The following is a 20,090-nucleotide window of genomic DNA, read 5'->3' as shown; positions in this document are numbered from 1 at the left end:
ACCTGCTTTGCCAACCTTGGATGGTGCCCAGCACCAGCGCTGACCACTTCCATGGCTTCTACTGAGCACCCAGTAAAACTTAAGTACAATGAGCTCTGTGAGATACCAATAAAACCACTTTCATTGCTTGTTACCTTCCCCAGTGACCTTCTCTAAGGCCAGGGGCTAGTGTACATGCAGCATATACATCCCACTGCATACCCGAGAGCCTGCCAAGGAATGGGACTCACACCCAAGAGCCTGCCAAGGAATGGGACTCATACCCAAGAGCCTGCCAAGGAATGGGACTCTATTAAGTCATGGAGCTTCCCTGAGAGAGTGCACTGTAATAACTCAGGGCCACTACAGGCAAGCAGGAAATGATTCCAGTAGTGGCCAAAGATGAAGAAATTGGCTGTTGACACACTGGCTCGGAAACCAATCAGGCTCTACCATCTGTGTGTTGGACTTCCTGGGTAATCAGCTAGCAAGCTAGCCTGCTTTTCTCCAGTAGAATTAATTGCTCTGCCCACCAGTAACCCCAGGTCACAGGGCACAGGGCACACCAGTGTCTGTGGCATATAGCTCAGTCCTGTTCAGAAGCAGGGGCTGGAGGTAGTGAGCTACTGAGGTACTAGGAGCTGGCAACTCTCTGCAGCTAGCTGGAACTCAGATGACAACCCACTCAGTGCTTTGGAGACCACGCTCTCTCCTATCAAAGACAGCACAGAAGTCTCATAAAAATACGCCTCCATCTGAGTCCTGACCCTATTGTTGAAGGGAAGCCATTTCTGGCCTCAAGAATGAGTAGATAAACAAACACTAGCTGCCGCTTTCCCCTGGCTGTGCAGCAGAGGGTGAGGTGAAGGTGAGTTTGGCACTTGGTGGCAGAGGTAATTATAATTAAAATCCACACAAGGGAAAAGCAGTTCCCTCCCTTCTAAAAATGTACCCCCATCACAGCGAGTATTTATAGATCATCAAGATTAAACCAGTCAGGAGAAATGAGTATGATTAAGACAAAAAGACTTGTATCTATGGTCTATAAAAAGCTCTGCCAAGTCTACGGCCATACCACCCTGAACGTGCCCAATGTCGTCTGATCTCAGAAGCTAAGCAGGGTCGGGCCTGGTTAGTACTTGGATGGGAGACCACCTGGGAATACCCGGTGCTGTAGGCTTTTTTGGGCTCCCCTCCCTCTCTCCCTGTCAGGCAGTGGTGGCGTACTCCTTTAATCCCAGCACTTGGGAGGCAGAGGCAGGTGGATTTCTGAGTTCGAGGCCAGCCTGGTCTACAGAGTGAGTTCCAAGACAGTCTACACAGAGAAACCCTGCCTTCAAAAACAAAAACAAAAAAAGCTTTGCCAAAACCTTAAAGCCAGAACAACGAGAAGGCTTTTGATGGTCTTGAGCAATCAAAGGTACCTGCAATGTGGCTGAGACTCTTAACGGTAACTCACCTCCCACCACCCCTTCTTCCACAACTATTCAAACCTAGACGGAATAAGGAGACAACCCTACACCCAGACGTGTGGGCAAACTACCAGCATACAGAACTGTAAAAGTCAATACGGACGTAAAAGAGGGCTGGCCTGGCCCACAGTTGATGTCTGGCCAAACTCTATAAACTCGGAGGGACTAGACTCAAGCTGACCTCTAGTTTGTAAAACAAGCTTAACAGATTAAATTTATTGCATAAATAAGACTGTAGGGATGTGTCTCAAATATTTCCAAGGAAAACAAACAACTGTTGGAGTGGTAATTGAAGATAATGAGCTGGGAGAAGGAGCAGAGACTATGGGGTATGGGTCACGGCAAACATCACCAGAGAGACCCTCACACCACCAAGGAGACCCTCACACCCCCGCTCGCTGCATTTTCACACCTGGTTGCCACACATAGTAGCCAGGAGCTGCAGGGGATTCAGTTAAAGGGAAAAACATGGACAGTTCACATCTGTATACAGCTGTCTTCATAGAGAGCTTCAGCCACATAGGTATCCTGATGGTTCCAGAATGTTCTTAGGGCCCTTCTTCCTCTGCCTCTGAAGGTTCCTCTGTGCACTTGAGGGCCTGTCCCAGGGTCAGGGAATCCACCCAGGTAGCCTGGTGCTCCTTGTTCCATAGCTTAGTACCAGCATCCCTAGTCACATACTACCTTCTCTATGCAGGGTAGGTCAGTCCACCTCCTCTTAGGGCCCCACTACCTTGGCAGGCAGGTTCCTTCACCCTGATGGTAGGCTAAGTGGAGGGGTGACCTCCACAGTCTGCCAAAGGAGCTGGTCTGGCTCAGGGGTGGGAAACCCTTGTTTGGTCACAATCTAACGGTTTGGATGGGTGGGTGTGTCGATGGGTGTGGTACTGGGTGAGGGAAGGCCCACTCTGACTCACCTTGCTGAGGGAAGCATTACCAAGGCCCTCAGGTCAATCCCACCTCCCTCAAACAGGGCACTGACTATTAGGCATGTTTTGAATTTCACTATAAATATTTGTGGGAATGTATTTAATTACCATCTGGCCCTTTATAGGAGAAGTTGCTGCCTCTGACTTAGATGATCCATGCAAAGCATCCTGTCTTGGTTAGGGTTTTACTGCTGTGAATAGACACCATGACCAAGGCAACTCTTTTTTTTTTTTTTTTTTTTTTTTTTTTTTTTTTTTTTTTTTTTTTTTTGGTTTTTCGAGACAGGGTTTCTCTGTATAGCCCTGGCTGTCCTGGAGCTCACTCTGTAGACCAGGCTGGCCTCGAACTCAGAAATCCACCTGCCTCTGCCTCCCAAGTGCTGGGATTAAAGGCGTGCGCCACCACGCCCGGCCCAAGGCGACTCTTATTAAGGACAACATTTAATTGGGGCTGGCTTACAGGTTCAGAGGTTCAGTCCATTACCATCAAGGTAAGAGCATGGTAGCATCCAGGCAGGCATGGTACAGGAGGAACTGAGAGTTCTACATCTTAATCTGAAGGCTGCTAGTGGAAGACTGGTTTCCAGGCAGCTAGGGTGAGGGTCTTAATCCCATGCCCACAGTGACACACCTACTCCAACAAGGCCACACCTCCTAATAGTGCCACTTCTTGGGCTGAGCATATACAAACCATCACACCCCCCTTCCATGCCATCAGCCAGGCCTGTCCCTTAGGCCCTGGCCTAGAAGCATTGGATTGTACCAGCCCAGAACCAAGTTGGTCCAGCACTCTGGGATCTCAAATGGAGCCAACATGAGAGGAAAGGGGCCAACTTCCTTCCCGGAGCCTAAAGATAATATCTGAAGGATAGGAGGACAGACCACAGGCATCTCTGTTGGAGCTTGTGACCACCTATGTCCTCCCCTCTTGGCCGGCCCCGCCTCCCCTCACTCTATTCATAGAGGAAATGGCAGTTTTGAAAGCTAGCTAATAAACTCAAGCACACCCAAGGGCAGCTCTGCCGGGACAGTCACACAAACACCAATGGCAGCCCCGTTTCATCGCACACTTGACTGAGCAAAGTACAGTGCATAGAGGACAGTGGCAAATGTTTGCAGAAAGCCATCAGGGAAGCACAGGACCACATGGAAGCTGTGAGCTTGCTCTGAAACAGGGCAATAATGGGTCTACCCTCCTTCTGGGAATTAAGTAAGGCCAGGAGAGGAGCAGGTGTTGCTCAAAATTAAGATCAAATTCATACCCAAGCCAAATGGAAGCTGCGTGAAATGTGTGCACCTCTGGACAAGCCAGAGGGGGACACATGGCTATTATCTAATGGCAGAAGTCAAACACAAGGATATACATAACACTCTTCAAGACAGCCCCAAACTGGACAAACCCACAAGCGTGTCAGATGGTTAGCCCAGACAAATCGCCACAAATCTGTACCAAAGAAGGCTCCAAAGCAATAACAGAACAGCCTTTGTGTACACAGAATACAAATGATTTTGACAAAAATACTAAAAACAGAACACACACAATATTATACTGTAAAAACCCAAAATAAAATGCAAAGATACAAGTGCCACTGTGCTGTGGCTGACAAACTATAAGCTTACTGAAGGATTTAATCTAATATTCATGTATGTGACACTGCAGGACAGGCAATGAAAAACATACCCTGGCTCCACATTTGTCCTAATCATGGTTTCTACAAGTAGGATTCTGTTCCTATTGCAACCTGTCCAGTGAGCACACCTTCAGAGGAAGGCACCACCATCACAGGACACCACCTTACCAACTTACTGACCACTGTACATGGGTAGGAAGGCAAGCTGTACCCTGACACAGCTCACCCAGCAGAACTGCCCTCCCCTGTGCATACAGTAATGTACACAAGAAGCAAGCAACAGTGTATTGCAGGAGATGAGATTCTAACTATTAAAAACAAATCTTATCACAAGAAAGTAGAGAAGAATGACCAGCTTCATCACAAACTAATCACACACACACACACACACACACACACACACACACAAGCATGCCAGATTTGGTAACTCACTCCTGACATCCCAGCACCCAGGAGGCTGAGGCAGAAGGATTGCTGCAACTTTTGCATAGGCTAGAGTGTGAGACTGTCTCAACAACAACAGCTGAAAGCAAGAAAAAAAGACACAGCATAGTAACAAACCATTACCCTGGGTGCACTCGCTGTTTGAGGGTTAGCCAAAGACAAATGAAAAGAATTTCAATCTTCTACACGTTGTCTCCTTTTCTACTATTACTTTCATTGAGCGTTTGTTTACCTTTGACCACAACAACACATGGAAAGAACACATTAAACAACGAAGAAAACAGTGATACTCAAAGCTGCATATTCCCACATGTAAAAATAAACACAGAGAATCCTTGGTTGGGAGGTACAGGAAGCCATCACGTGGCTCTGGAGGAGAGGTAGAAAATGGTGCCAAGAGTCTAAATTTTTGGCACTCTTTGAACGATTTACCAGGGTGTGCTTATGCGTTCGTTTATTTAAGGATAAATACATGATTAACGTGAAAGCAGCACTGTGGGTTGCAGAGAAGGGTGAGCTAACCCAGCCTGTGGGTAGAAGCCTCACCCCAAAGCTCTCTGGATGTGGACACAGAGGCCATCAGGGCAGGGGCTTATGAAGTATGAAACCACAGGAGGCCCAGGGCAGCCAGGAAACACTGACCAACAAAGAAGTCAGGCAAAAGGTGGGGAAACCCCAGCAGAAGGCTTTGGCACACAACGAGGAGAAGGGAGCGAAATGTCTCACCTTTACCCTGCCATTCCAGGGCTGAAATCCACTTCCCTCTTTTCCCACAAACTGGTTCTGCAAAGACATTCTCAGTAACGCTTTTAGAACTGGAAAAAGAGGAAAACCCAAAGTTGTCATCACCCAAGAGAATCAACTATGCGGAAACCATTAGGTGCCAGGCAGCAGTTGTGACTGAAGGTAAAGTAATGGGCCCTGGAATGCACAGAAGGACCAAGAGCGCCCATCCTCAGATGTCCCACACATCCCTGGTAAAATGGTAGATCTACCAGGAGCAGCTTCAGTTTCAAAAACAGCTACCCAGGAGACTATTCCCTGAAGACACTAATGGGGGCACACCCAGCTGCTAATTAGACTATGCCATGTCACTGTTTAGAGAAAAGGAAACATGCCTGTGAACCCCAGCTCTGTCATGCTTCGCAACTGAATACTGAAATGGACAAAAGCCTACAAGTGCCTGAGGAGACCAGGAAAGGAAAGCACGCACAGAGGCAACGCACAGGTGGCATGCAGAGGTGGCTGGCACAGCCTGCACGGCGCTCTTTCTCAAGGAGGAGCCAGCAGGCCACAAGAGACCCTGGATGGTCCAAGGACCTGATGTCTATCTATGTAACTGACAATCCTACTTGGTGTCCCTCCAAATGCAAGCGGAGTACAGTGCTGAGGCAGGAGATGAGCCATGGCAGAAGAAGAACCATGCACAGACCAGAGGATATCATCCCAGAATATGTCCAGCCATTCCTGAAGGCCCAGAGGACAGAGAGAATAGCACAGCAGGCTGTTGCAGAGACAGACACAGAGGCTGGGAAGGTGACCATCTCTGTCTCTTCCCAGGCCCAGAAGACAATGGGATCCTAGGCCAGACTGATTTCCCGAGGAAACTAGGCTTAAGCAAGCCACATAAACTTCACTTCAGTAACATAAACAGGGAAGGGAGGCAGTCTCACACCTCCCCTAAGTGGAGTCTTCAAGACTAAGGAGGGCTTTGCTTCCTGAGGTGACAGGGGTCTGACTGGGGACACCTTCACACATAGCACACACCATGGCTCTAACCACTCTTCTGTCATCCTGTCAAGCATGCCAGGTCCCATGGATGCCTTCCTGTTGTCCACAAGCTGTTATATTTGTATTTTATGTGTTCTTTCAGAGGAACACTGTGTAACTGTCACCAGAAGTTTAGAGCATATACTAAAAATGGGGCAAAGCAATACTGGGTGTCTTTGGAGAAGAGAATATTCCAGGCAGCACTGAAGATGTGCTAAAGAGACACTTGTCTCTCCATCTTGACTATCAAAACTATTGAGACAATGGACCCCAAGGAAATGGGAATTCTCCAAGAATCCACGGCCTCTGAAGAGCATTCACTGGCCTCCTAAACCAAGAATAACAAGGCCTGCATCCTCAGCTAGGGTCGCCAGCTAGTGTTCCACATGCAGCTGGTACAGTAGCAGACACACCAACCTGGTGTCTGTCACTTCTCAGATGGGCACAAGCTAAACTATGCCAATTAAGGTAACCGTTAGGGACATACCTTCCACCTAGACGGTCCATAATTCTTTTCAGATCAGAGAAAAAAAGTCTCCCAAACTAACACCCACAGGAACATGGCAGAATCATGCAGGGGTGCAAAGAGTGTCAAGAGGAGGTAGGTAGGGACAAGTTTGGTAAAACGCTGTCTTCTGCATATGATGCAGCCATTCCATTCTGCGCAGTGCCGTTCCATTTACATGCACAAGATCCAGCCTTACAGATCAGTCAATATCCCATCAGGCAGCACTACGTGGCCTTAGTAGAGTATAATGATGATGATGATGCAGAAGAGGAGGGGAAGGAGGGGGGAGAGAAAATGGGGAAACTAGGAGGAAAAAGAAGATACAATGAAGACATGAAGGTGGAAGTGTCAGAAAGGATGGGGGTGGGAGGGAGGAATGGGTGATAGAAACGATCAAGGTATACTGTGTGCACATATGAAATTGTCAAAGAATAAATTAATAACAAATAAATAATAACAAACCTTCCTGACCAGCTCATCCCAGCTCCCTGACCATTGCCTTGCCTCTAAGAACCAATAGCAAGGTTTTTTTTCTTATGTGTATTTAGGTTTTCAGAACATTTCCTGGCATTTCCTGCAGGATTCCCATAAGGGCAACAAGGGATACCATGAGCCAGCCTGGTAGAAGGGAGGCCCCTTGTTCTCTTAGCTTTAGTATTTAGGGTTAAATGAATAAAGTATAAAGTGTAGGGATGAGAAGGAGTGGTCACCAGGAACCCACAAAACCCTCCTCCCCTAAGTCAGGGACTCTATGTTGGGGTACTTGACTATGATTCCTAGCAAGCTCTTCCCTGTGCAAGGGAATCCAGCCAAGTCTGGGCTCCCGCATCGGCTCTCCCTGTACAGCCCTCACAGTGTCAAAATCAGGCGCAGAAATGATGATGCTCCTCCACCCACACCTATCCTGTTCCCTAAACCCTGGCCTCACAAAAGCCATTCAAGTAAACTATACAGCTATACACACACACACACACACACACACACATGGCAAGTACCCTATAAACCTCAGGAAAACACACTAAATATAACTACCACAGAATATGTATACTCTTAACAAGACAGTTAGGGGCTTAGCGTCAAGTACCAGAAGCAAACTGACACTGAGTGCTTGAACTTCATCCTATAAGACAGACAATTTTTAGGGTCAGCCTGCATTCGTTTTCCAACTCAAAGCAGAAGAAAATGACTCAAACACTTTAAGAGACTCACCGCAGACTGTTTATATGGCTTTGAACAGATCAAAAGGTTTGGAGAACAACAACCAATTTGGGAAAGGCAAAGGCTAGTTCCCAGAGCTGTATCCCTATGCTATTTCCTAATCCTGTCCCTGCCAGAGCCAGGAGGCCACAGGCAGCCCCCACGCCCCTCACCTTTGCTGCAGTGCCCAGAGAGAAATAATACCTTCTCACCCCCATTCCGAGCTCCCCATGCCTCCTTTAAACCTTCCCCACTAGCCAGGTAGTGGTGGCGCAAGCCTTTGATCCCAGCGCCCGGAGGAGTCAAGACTCTGTGTCTGAAGTACATCTACTACTAGACTTTTCGAGGGAGAAGATTGTAGATCACTGCTACCTTCGGTCGATTTCTTGGACTTTGGTTCCTAAGTTCCTGTTTCCCACCCCCAAGGACCTGGCCCTTTTGCCCTGTGGTGGAATAAGCAGGGACAGCCAGAATGGGGAGGGTAAAGAAAGCTAAGGAGGAAGTCACAGGCGGGCTGTTGCCCCTATCCCCGAGCTGACTGCCACGGGAACCATTTTTTCAAAGATGTCTTTGAAAGTACTGAATGGTGTCCTTTTCCATTTCTCCCACACTGGGGCTGGTCTGTCCTTCCCCTGTGCCTTCTTCTGAGGCCCCTGGAGGGACCTGCCTAGATCTAAACAGAGCATCAGAGAAATACTAAAATAACAACCAGCACAGAGTTTAACAAGACAGCTGGGCCTCAACTCCAAGGACCGTACAGTAGCTGACAGTGAGCACTGGCCTGGCCTCCCTCCACAGCTTCCTCCCCACATCTGCCATATCCACCCACTAATCTTGTGTTGCTCTGTAATGGAAAGACAGACTGAGGGAGGGCCAAGGATTCACAGAAACCAACAGGGCATCCTTCCTGCTTCAAGCAACTTGTTTCTCTTCATCTTGAGACCCAGACTTCCTTCGAGAGCCATTGGTACTTCCATTCCCACATCTCCACACGACAATTATTTAATCTCCTGACCATACTCACCTATTCCTAAAATAAGACAGCAGCATCTGCTTGAAATGGAATTGCTGGAGAGCAACAAAGCGTCCTGATTAAGACAAGGACCATGCCACCCAGCCCCATCCCTGAAAACACAGCAAAGCAGCAAGGATACATGACAGTGGCTGGTTAGAAGGGAGGAGAGCCTGCCTAGGCCTGTGTTTTATAATTAGGATCCCCTGGGGAAGGGTATAGGTAGACACCAAGGGGCTATTGCTAGATATAAACCTAGGACTCATATTCTGTTCCATTTAGCTCCAGGACAATGCAAGTCCCTCCATGGTCCCCATAAGAAGGGTAAAGATAGAATGGTCCAGCCCCCAGCTACTCAAAACAAAGCCTGCTTCACTGCTGGGTCTCCAATGCTTTCAGGTGCTGAGACAGCGCTGCTAAAACACTCAGAAGGCCACATCCATCCATCCTAGACTAGAAGAGGGCCGCACACTGGTGACACACTTCCAACCTTGGCCTACTCACCAGCACAGGGGCCTAAGAGCCATAAGAAACAAGGGGTGGGCAGAGTTTAGGGGGCCCCAAGAGATGCAGAAGCTCCAGCTAGTTGTTTAAAAATTATTTCCAGATGGTGGCAACACACGTCTTTAATTCTAGCACTTGGGAGGCAGAGGCAGGTGGAACTTAGTGAGTCTGAGGCCAGCCTGGTCTACAAAGTGAATTCCAGGACAGCCAGGGCTACACAGAGAAAGAAACCCTGTCTCGTAAAAACAAAAAACCAAACCAAACCAAACAAACAAAACAAAACAAAAAAAAAGATTCACTTTTTGCTTATATATATATATATATATATATATATATATATATATATATGAGTGTTTTGCCTGCACAAATTTCTATGCACTACATGTATGACAGCCTGTAGAGAACAGAAGAGGGAATCAGATCGTCTGTGCGACAGTTATGAGAGGCCAGATGGGTGCTGAGAACCAAACCCTTGACCTCTGCAAGAGCAACAAGTGTTTTGAATAGCTGAGCCATCTCTTCAGTCACCTGTTCTTTTATTTCATTTCATTTCATTTCATTTCATTTGCATTTGCATTTGCATTTTCAAGACGGGGTTTCTCTGGCTGTCTTGGAACTCACTCTGTATACCAGGCTGGCCTCAAACTCAGAAATCCACCTGCCTCTGCCTCCCAAGTGCTGGGCTTAAAGGTGTGTGCCACCACCTCCCGGCTTCATTTATTTTCTTATTGAAGCTTTTGACCAAAGGCCACCAAGCCTTCAGATAGCACCTCATCCCCTTCCCCACCCCCAAAGTCACAGCGCAGAGGATGAGGAGCCTGATGCAAAGGGAAGGTAGGCAAGGATCAGGATGAGGCAAAGGTAAGGTTGGTCTGGGTCCCTGTCACCGAGAAAGGGACAGGAAGTGCAGCGAAGGGCAGAGGCAGCTCCTGGCTGTTCTGCAAGGGTCAGCAGCAGCAGGGACTTTTATTTTCCTCATTGGAGGATGCAAGTCCCTCCCCAAGGAAGGGCTCCTGCCATTAGTTACACTGACTTTTTGTTTTCAGTCCAGAGGAAGAAAAAAAAAAAAAGCCTGGAAATTGTAGGGAAAAGGAAGAGTGAGAAGCACCGGCTGAGCCTTCTACACACAAAATGGCACAACCGGACTCCCTCGTGTCTACAGGAACATCTGCTAACACCGATGACAGAGAAAAAGGCCCAGGGTCCCTGACAGGCTACAGGACACAAGGCCTGCCCACCTCATGCATTGCCAAGTACCATCCCAAAGCACGGGCCCCAGGACAGTACCCAAGGACGGGCAAACCCCAGTTCACAGTGAGAAGCATGATAGACAATGATGTACCAGCTCCAAAGGCCAAGTGCACAGAGGCTAAACACAGGGAACTGTGCCTGGCTTGATGTGCTTACGGGAGAGTGGGTGGGGAACCAACACGGAAGAACGGGCGGACAGACAGACACAGATTAAAGTATTTCTCAAACCAGTATGCTGCCTGTTGTGAAATCAACATGCACAGAACTCATTCCACCTTAGGCAACATGAGAGAGAGAGAGTTTTGATGCTCCAAGACACACACTTTGGGCTGGCTGGCTGGCTGGCTGACTGGCTGGCTGGCTGGCTCAGTGAGTAAGGGCACTGGTAACCAGTCAGAATTCAATGCCTAGGACCCATATGGTAGACAAAGAGAACCCTGTTTTCCTTTGACCTCTGAATAGACATTGCGATGCGCACATGGAGGAAATATTAAAATTACATTCAAATAGTTGATGGAATGAGTTATTTTCCCTGGAGGGGGGGGACCTTTATATATATATATATATGTATGTATATATATATACATACATATATATATCAAGGATTAGTTATCACTACAATGAACAAAGAACTGTAGAGCTAAAGTCAATAATAGAAAATAAAGTCAATAACAGAAAGCACTTTTTAGACTAGAACGCCTGCTGTATTTCCCTGGCTTGGATAGACAGAATGTCTATGGGAGTTACACTCGCCTGAAGGTCAGGGCCCCATCCCCATCCCTACAGCACAAGGTGAGTGGCAGCAACTCACCTTTTGTCTGCCCGACACTTGCAATACAGAGGGCTTTGATGTGACAGCTGGGGCAGTGGGTGAGTAACACAGGCAGTAATACTGAGCCTCAGAGAGAACTTGCTTTTCCCAAGGCCACAGAGGTGAGAATAAGCTACAGTGGCTCTCTGGATTCTCCTTTTTCATCCCAATACTCTGTCGTATCCGCTCAGCATGTTCCTTAGTCTGTTCACAATAAACTTCTGTTAAAAAGTCCGGGAACGCCGGGCGGTGGTGGCGCACACCTTTAATCCTAGCACTTGGGAGGCAGAGGCAGGCGGATTTCTGAGTTCGAGGCCAGCCTGGTCTACAGAGTGAGTTCCAGGACAGCCAGGGCTACGCAGAGAAACCCTGTCCTGAAAAAAAAAACAAAACAAAAAAAAGTCCGGGAACAAGGAATCAGGGGGAAAAAAAGGTGTTTAATTGGGGGTTGGGGGACCTTTGAAAGTGTAGCAGTTACTTCATAATGCTCATTAGACAGACAAGCTGCTCCTATCATGGCCTGAGGTAACTGTGAAAGAGACCTTGCTTTCAGAAACCTAAGACTTCCTGAGACCATGGAATCTTTTAACAGAACCACAGAAGACAAAGGAACATCTTCCAGGGCAGTGAGCCGGGTCCCTTCCCTGGTGGGCACATGCTTCGGGAATGTGGCATGAATACAGCGCATCATACTGTACTTAGTACCTAACACTGCTGTGACTGATTAGAGAGATGAAGACACGGAAAGTGACAAGTTGTTAACAGACAGGCAGGTCTCATGAATGGAACCAGGGAAGCTGTGCCAGCCCCTCCCAGCACATGGCTCCGATCGAAGCTGGCGATGGATGGGGGGATAAGAAGGCCGGTGTTTTCTCAAACCACTTCCTCTTTCTACAGTGATTGGAGCGGAGGCGCCCTTGCTAGAATACAGATCGTTAAATGTATGGCATCCTGTCCTCCAAGATATCTCGGTGAGAACACAGAGCTGTTGCCATTCGGGAACTGGCAGCACTGATGCTGGTGGCCCACACCATGCTTTCGTCAGTCTCTGAATTACATAAGATAGAGATGAGACGGATTTGCACAAATAAACAGAAACAGATGGGCTCAGTCATCCTTTGTGTGAAAAAGAAAAAGAAATGTTCTGAAGTAGTACAAAATGGTTTTCAACTTTATCAGTGAGTGGCATGTAGCATGTCCCTGCAGCCCTTATAGTAAATGTACTATGCAAGGCATACCTAGAAGTCCCTACTGGAAAGAGCTATGGGCCACAATACACACACACACACACACACACACACACACACACACACATACACTCACATACATATATAGTTAGTTATATATATAAAACTAACTATACTATATACTACATATAGTTTTATACATAACTATATATATAGTTAGTTATATTGTACATATTATAACATGTATTAACCTCTCTGCATACTGCTGTCTGTGCTGCACTACACACACACACACACACACACACACACACACACACTCCACTGTTAGCATCTTGGGGACCACCAAGGTGCAAATTTTTTGTCTTCACCATCCTAGGACCATGCATGCAGTTGGTCCTCAATAAACAATGAATTAATTGGGCTGGTGGGATAATTTGTCTTTGGAGGGGACCCTAGGTTGGCTCTATTCCCAAATTTCTATGAAGGGTCAGCAACTATGAATGTGTCATTGATTCGGATGGCTATAGTTGCATGCTGACTGTTCTCCAACTTCATGTCTACACAGCGCCTTCATTAAGACAGCAGAGCTGTGTGAACTGAAGCAATTCCAATCTATGAACTCTAGCTCCTAAGCCCCCCAACCAACACCTGCTGTGTACCAAAAGGCATGCAAATAAACCCAATGCCCTCACACCCCTCCACCTATGGCTTATGAGGAGCTTTAGAATGCTTAGGTAGTGGCCCCTAATGCCTGGGGAAGCAAGCCTTAGCATGCAAACCTTTTTTTAAAATGTATTGTTGTTAATTACATTATGAGTATGCATCTACGTGTGCGTGCATGTGAGCCTGCAGGTGTCTTTGGAGGCCAGAGGCATCCGATCGCCCTGGAGCTTAAGTTACAGGCGGCTGTAAGCCACCCAGTGTGGATGCTGGGGACAGAACTCAAGTCCTCCACTACAGCAGTACTTGTTCTTAACTGCTGAACCATCTCTCCAGTGCCTGCAATGTAAATTTGAAGAGTTTTTAGCAACTATTAGAGATAATATAGGCTTTACTATATTGTAGACATGTTACAGAATCTCTCAGAAGCCTCTGAGTAATCTCAGGCCTCATTAGCCCTAACTAAATTACCTTTGTAATCTTGGACAAGCCCTTGCACACCAATGAACAGAAAATCTGACTCTGTGTTCTCTAACCAGCTGCCAAATCCAGAGTGATGCGTGCAGAGAAGAGAGCTACTTCTCTGGGTCCAGGGTTTCTTTTAGAATGCCAGAAGAGTTTTAATTTCTTTCCTTTATTTTTATTGTTTATGTGTGTGGGTGTTCTGCCTGCCTGCATGTCTGTGCACATGTATAGTGCTTGCAGAGACCAGAGCAGAGTGTCAGGTGCCCTGGAAGTGGAGTCACAGTTGTGAGAGATTATGTGGGATCTTGGAATTAAACCCAAGTCCTCTGGAAGAACAGCAAGTACTTTTAACTGTTGAGCCATCTCTGCAAACACCCCAAATAGTTTTCAAATAAATTACAGTTCATGAATCATTTAAATTTTTCTCGTAAGGGTGACTTAACCCAGCTCACAGAACACCCACAGCACTGCTTTGTAGAGTTCATCTTTCACAAACTTGTCCTGGACTATCACTACTTAAACCAGTGGTTCTCAACCTGTGGGTCGCAACCCCAGTCGAGGCTACACATCAGATATCCTGCATTACACATATTTATATTACAATTCATAACAGTAGCAAAATTACAGTTATGAAGTAGCAAGAAGATGACTTTATGGAAGTCAGCACAACATGATGGGGTGTGTTGAAGGGTCACAGAATTAGGAAGGTTGAGGACCACTGAAACGTTCACTTTCTCTTGATGGCCCCATCCAGTGAGAGACATCCAGCACTTGATCATCTCCACTCCTGTGATGCATTTCATAAGAAACCGTATACACGGTGTGAAGCTCAGACAGCTACATCAGAGAGAATGCCCAGAGACCACTGAAAACGTGTCACGCTGGATACCATGGTGACCAGGGATACGTAAGTTAAATCAATGAGATTCCACAGCTTGCCCCTAAAATGACAAACGGGCTGATAACGCCGACCGCTGGGGCAGAGACGGAGGGACTGGGACTCTTGTGTGTTACGAGTGAACTGACAGTGGTGCTGCAGTCTGAGAAAACAGAGTGTCAGAGACTGGCCAACACAAACCCACCTAGCACCAATCTTGCTCCTAAGTGTTTACCCAAGTCAACAAGAAAACATCTCCTGGACATGGCAGTGCACACATGTGGGTCAGAACTCAGGAGTAAAAGGCAGGACAGCCACAAGTTCAAGGCCAGCTCTTGTCTCTAAAATAGAAAAGAAACATCTGCTTGCACAGAGTATCGAGCTGAGATGTTCTAGCCACTCTTAATCATTACAACTAAAACCTGGGGTAAAAAAAAAAAAGACAACAACTGCTCATTACCTAATAAAACTGGTTTTAAAATTACGGCAGGTCCATGCAACAGTGCTCATCAAGAATGCAGAGCGGTCGGTCGGAGAACGCAGGCAACGCGAACGGATGACTACAAAGTAGAAAGTTCACTGAAGGGGCTCTATACCATGGTCCTTGAACAAAACTCTAAAGCAAAGCAAAACCAAAAGACAGTGACCACCAGGGGCAGAAGTAGGGGTTCATTTCCAGTGGAGCAGAGGGGAAGTTCCAAGATCACCACATGTGTATCACATAGAGTATGAGTGAGTGTACCATGTGTGATGTTCACTATAGAGGTGGCTACACAACGAGACACTTTTTTTTTTTCAAGACAGGGTTTCTCTGTGTAGCCCTGGCTGTCCTGAAACTCACTCTGTAGACCAGGCTGGCCTCGAACTCAGAAACCCGCCTGCCTCTGCCTCCCAAGTGCTGGGATTAAAGGCGTGTGCCATCACCACCTGGCCACAACGAGACACTTAAGCAAGTTCAATGAATGCACACTTAAAGCGGACAAGTTATATAGTGTGCCTAGAACATATCCCCATCGAGCCATTCTATTTTAAATCTCAAAAACAACTTTGCTTTCTTTGGCACCTCAGGATAAGCTGGGGTGCAGGGTAGGAAGTAACCAACCATCAAAAGTCAAGGCACTAGCACAGGGCTAAAGATCGGCACACACCAGCCGTGTGGGTAAATTCCTGTGAGTAAATGTTTCCCGCATACACTGATCTGTCAGTTCTTTCTTTCTTTTTCTTTTTCTTTTTCTTTTTTTTTAGATTTATTTTATTTATTTTATGTGTATGAGTACACTGTAGCTGTACAGATGGCCGTAGGCTATCATGTGTGTGGCTGCTGGGAATTGAACTCAGGACCTCTGCTGGCCCCGCTCACTCCGGGCCCCGCTCGCTCCAGCGTAATTCACTGTAGCTGTCTTCAGACGCACCAGAAGAGGGCGTCAGATCTCATTACAAGTGGTTGTGAGCCACCATGTGGTTGCTGGGATTTGAACTCAGGACCTTCAGAAGAGCAGTCAGTGCTCTTACTCCCTGAGCCATCTCGCCAGCCCGTCAGTTCTTTCAATGGACCTCGCTTCGGTCGGTCATGTGGCTCCAATATTAGAGACCCTCAAAACCTGCCGCCTGGTTTGGCCCCCTAACATCTCTCCACACGACATCCCTCAGCACCCATACCGCATGTTTCTCAACACTAAGAGAGCCCTAATCTCCTGTGTAGGGTTCTGCCTGCGGACATCCTAACTTCTTCCCATTAGTCAGTACTTCCCAAAATGTACCTGATTTATTACAAAAGGACAATGACAGGGACAGCGAGACAGATCAGTGAGTAAATTCGCTCCTCCAAGCCTGACTACCTGAGCTCTAAGCCCTGGATGGTAAGAGGAAGGAACTAACTGCAGGTTGCCCTTTGACTTCCATATAGAGGCTGCAGGTTTGACTCCCAGCACACACAAGGCAGTTCACAGCTCCCTGTAACTCCAGCTCTAGGGGACTTGATGCCCTGTTCTGGCTTCCACAGGCTTCTGCACACATATGGTGCATATAAACGAATTCAAGAACACACAACATATATGTAAAAATTTTTTTAAAAAGTCAAAATATTAAATGCCCTTTGTGTGTCGGGTCGGGTGTTAGATGGTAAGGAAGGCAGTGTTTCCAACCCCAAGGTCATGTGCATCACAATAGCTTTGTTCCAGACGTGCAAGGCAGATGTAGCAGGATTCTCACCTTTGAGGTAAAGCCAGGCTCAAGATAAATAAGCTTGCAGGTCTGGATACATGGCTCAGCAGCTAAGGGCACAGACTGCTCTTGCAGAAGACCACACCCAGGCTCCCGGCACCCATGCTGGGCAGCTCACCACTACCTGCACAACCTTGGCCTTTATGAACACCTGCACTCATGTGTACACACCCATACACAGACACCCAGACACACACACACACACACACACATACACACATACACACTTAAAAATAAATCTTAAAAAATAAGTAAATTTGATGTCAATCCAAATCTTGCCATCTGTCTTCTCCACCATGGCCCAGGGTCTTTTGACGGCACAGGTGACAGTCCTAAACAGGACCAACCTACAACAAAACCTGGGAACGCAGCATTGTCTGCAGGATGACTCCTGTATGCCTGGCCACACACCATGCACGATGCCTATACCACCTTCACGATGCCTAATACCACCTTCCCTCAGCTAGAAGAGCCAGTGCGAGCCGGGCCACTCAGCTAGTACCAGAACACTGGCCTGCAGGGACAAAGAAGCCTCTGCCAGATGCTGGCAATTTCTGTGACCTTTCTTCTGACTGCCACCTCTACTGCCCCACCCTGGTAAATCAGAAACACAATCCAGACGAGGAGTCCACCTGCCATTTCCCCTGAAGGAGTCATCTGCGGACAACTGCAACACCTTCCCTCTAGAGCAGTGGCTTTCAGCCTTCCTACTGCTGCCACCTTTAATACAGTGCCTCACGCTGTGCTGACCCCCCAACCATAACAGGATTGGCGTTGCTACTTCGTAACTGTGGTTTTGTTACTGTCGTGAGTCGTGATATAAGTATCTGTATTTTCTAATGGTCTTAGTTGACCCCTGAGAGGGTCTAGACCCACAGGTAGAGAAGCACTGCTCTAGAACCAGTTTGACTGGCACTCAGGGAGTCATTAGGGCAGACTTGGCCTTATGAATCCCCACAAATCACGCTCCACCTGAACACAAGATTAAACCCAAATGTGTGATTTGCGTTTGTAAGTATGAAAGCATCAGACACAGCGCCATCCACAGAAATGAAAGCTGCCGTATAAGGATGGCGGTGCTGTTCCCTTGGAGATGTGAGGGCAGATGGAGGTGGGAGGAGGGAGGCCAAGGACGGGGCTGAGGCCCAGCCCATGGTCTGAGATCAACTCCACTCTAACTTCACTCCATACTTAAGAGGTCTCAGGAGGTAGGCACTGAAGCTTCGCAGCAGGGAAAGACTGTTAGACCACAGAGCAAAGAAAAGCACTGGAGCAAAGCAGACCCCCACACCTAAGGACCAGCCTGGGTCCGCCTGTATGACCTTGGCCAAGTGACAAGCTCTCAGTCCTTGCAGGAGCCTGAAACACGCAATCTATCCATGAGAATACAAAACGGAATCACCTGGAAACCTAAAATTCTAAGCATTCGAGACACAACCGACAGGTAGAATTGTACTCGTTAACATATAACACATCCCTTCCAGCTTAGGGTCATGGAGAAGTCTCTGTGATGGAAGGACACAAAGGCCAGCCCTACTGCCACTCAACACTGCATTTAATCTACAAGTCCACACTAAGACAGTTCACCCAGGATCTGACCAGAAGGCATGAGTATAAGTGATGAGCAGAGCAAAGAGGAGAAAGTAGAAGGTATTCCAGAACCAGAGAGGCTTGCACTCTGAAAGTTTCCACCCAGTGGCCCTGGAGGGAGCACAGAAATGGATACCCAGATGGGAGAGCTGAGGCCCAAAAGGCTAGCGTTCAACAGGCAGCTCACCAGCAATGGTAGGGTAAGTACCCCTCGTACCTGCGTGTCTTCCATAGCCTACTATCTTTGCCCGTTCTTAAAAAATGAACTTTTGCAGACATTAATTATCCAGATGAAATGATGGCAAAATACCAAAAGGCTTTTTTTTGGGGGGGGGATGCAAAGGGCAGGGGGTAGGTGCACATGTGGAGGTCAGAGGTTAACTTAGGGGAGTTGATTCTCCTCCTCCACCTTTTAGAGACCAGGGTCTCTCTTATCATTTTGGCCATATCAGCATCATGTACACTCCAGGATAGCTGGCCCATGAACTCCAGAGCAATTGTCCACTCTTGTCCGCTTCCCATCTCACTGTAGGGTTGCCAAGATTAAAGATGCAAGCTGCAGCATCCAGCTTTTTAGGTGGGGTGTGGGGATCTGAACTAAATTTATCAGACTTGCACAGCAAATCCTTTTACCCGCTGACCATCTTCCAAACCCCACTAATGAATTTGTTTTTTTTTTTTTAATGAATTTGTTAAAAAAAAAAAAAAGTAACTGGAAATCTAAAAGAAATCAAATTTATTGTCTCCTATTTTCTTTCTTTCCTTTTTTAGATTTGCTTATTTTATTTGTATGGGTATTTTGCCTGCATGCATATCTGTGTACTACATGTGTGTCTGGTGTCTGTACAAGTCAGAAGGTGGCAGCCGGACGTGAGGCGGTTGGTGGTCTCCGCCATCGATTTCTAGTTACCTGAAGCAGCCGTTAAATCCCAACCCTGGACCCTTCAGAGTTTAAGACCACCCCGCTCTGGGTGCCCTGGACTTTAGGGTTCAGGAGGGGTGAGTCAGAATTCAGCCGACTTTACCCTGGAGGCTACGGATCACCACAAAGGCCATTCCCCATGACTTATGAGAGTGATGATGACAGTGAGGAGACCTTAAGCTCTGACATTCTGAAGCTGAAGGAGAAGCAGGACATACTGGACAAGGAGACCTCCCAGTTAACAGCAGAGGGCTACCATGTGACTGAACTAGAGCAGCATATTTCCCTCCTCCATGAGTACAATGACATCAAGGATGTATCACAGATGCTGCTGGGCAAGCTGGCTGTGACTCGAGGCGTTACCACCAAGGAGTTATATCAAGATTGCGATCTAAACCTGAGTGACTTGAGCAGCTTCTTAGAGATTTTCATCTACAGCCCACAGGGACAGGAGGGTGGGGGCATAAAAGGCAGAGAGTCCAGACAGCCTATTCATGTGGTTTTCAGATTTAAAAAAATGCTAGAAGCCTCCCAAAGTTTGGGGTGGGTCCTAGACAAGAGGGGTATTGGGAGGGGTGGGTATTGTCAATGTTAAGGCTCCTAAACATACTTGTGAGTGGATATGTGTGGTTGTCCTTTTTGTTAATAAACATATGAG

The 20,090-nt window shown here is 47.2% G+C and overlaps 1 protein-coding gene and 2 pseudogenes across 6 annotated transcripts in view; 2 read left to right on the top strand and 1 right to left on the bottom strand.

Moving 5' to 3' along the window:
• Asap2 (ArfGAP with SH3 domain, ankyrin repeat and PH domain 2) overlaps nt 1-20,090 on the bottom strand; it is a 171,099-nt gene that overhangs the window by 113,744 nt on the left and 37,265 nt on the right. Inside the window, exon 1 of one of the 5 annotated variants that reach the window (XM_031356929.1) lies at nt 1,864-2,217. The exons of the other annotated variants lie outside the window; for them this stretch is intronic. Coding sequence (XP_031212789.1) covers nt 1,864-1,878 — 15 coding nt within the window. The 5' untranslated portion in view covers nt 1,879-2,217. Of the gene's footprint in view, nt 1-1,863; nt 2,218-20,090 lie in introns of those variants that run through there. 5 annotated transcript variants of the gene reach the window in all.
• On the top strand, nt 1,041-1,159 carry LOC116081230 (annotated as a pseudogene).
• Nucleotides 19,572-20,084, top strand: LOC116080555 (annotated as a pseudogene). The gene has a single exon (XR_004114474.1). The product of XR_004114474.1 is annotated as a DNA repair protein SWI5 homolog pseudogene (transcript).

Source organism: Mastomys coucha, unplaced genomic scaffold, assembly GCF_008632895.1.
Source record: "Mastomys coucha isolate ucsf_1 unplaced genomic scaffold, UCSF_Mcou_1 pScaffold6, whole genome shotgun sequence".
NCBI classification, from domain to species: Eukaryota; Metazoa; Chordata; class Mammalia; order Rodentia; family Muridae; genus Mastomys; species Mastomys coucha.
Note: the sequence above shows the minus strand (reverse complement) of the source record. Positions and strands in the feature narration are given on the sequence as shown.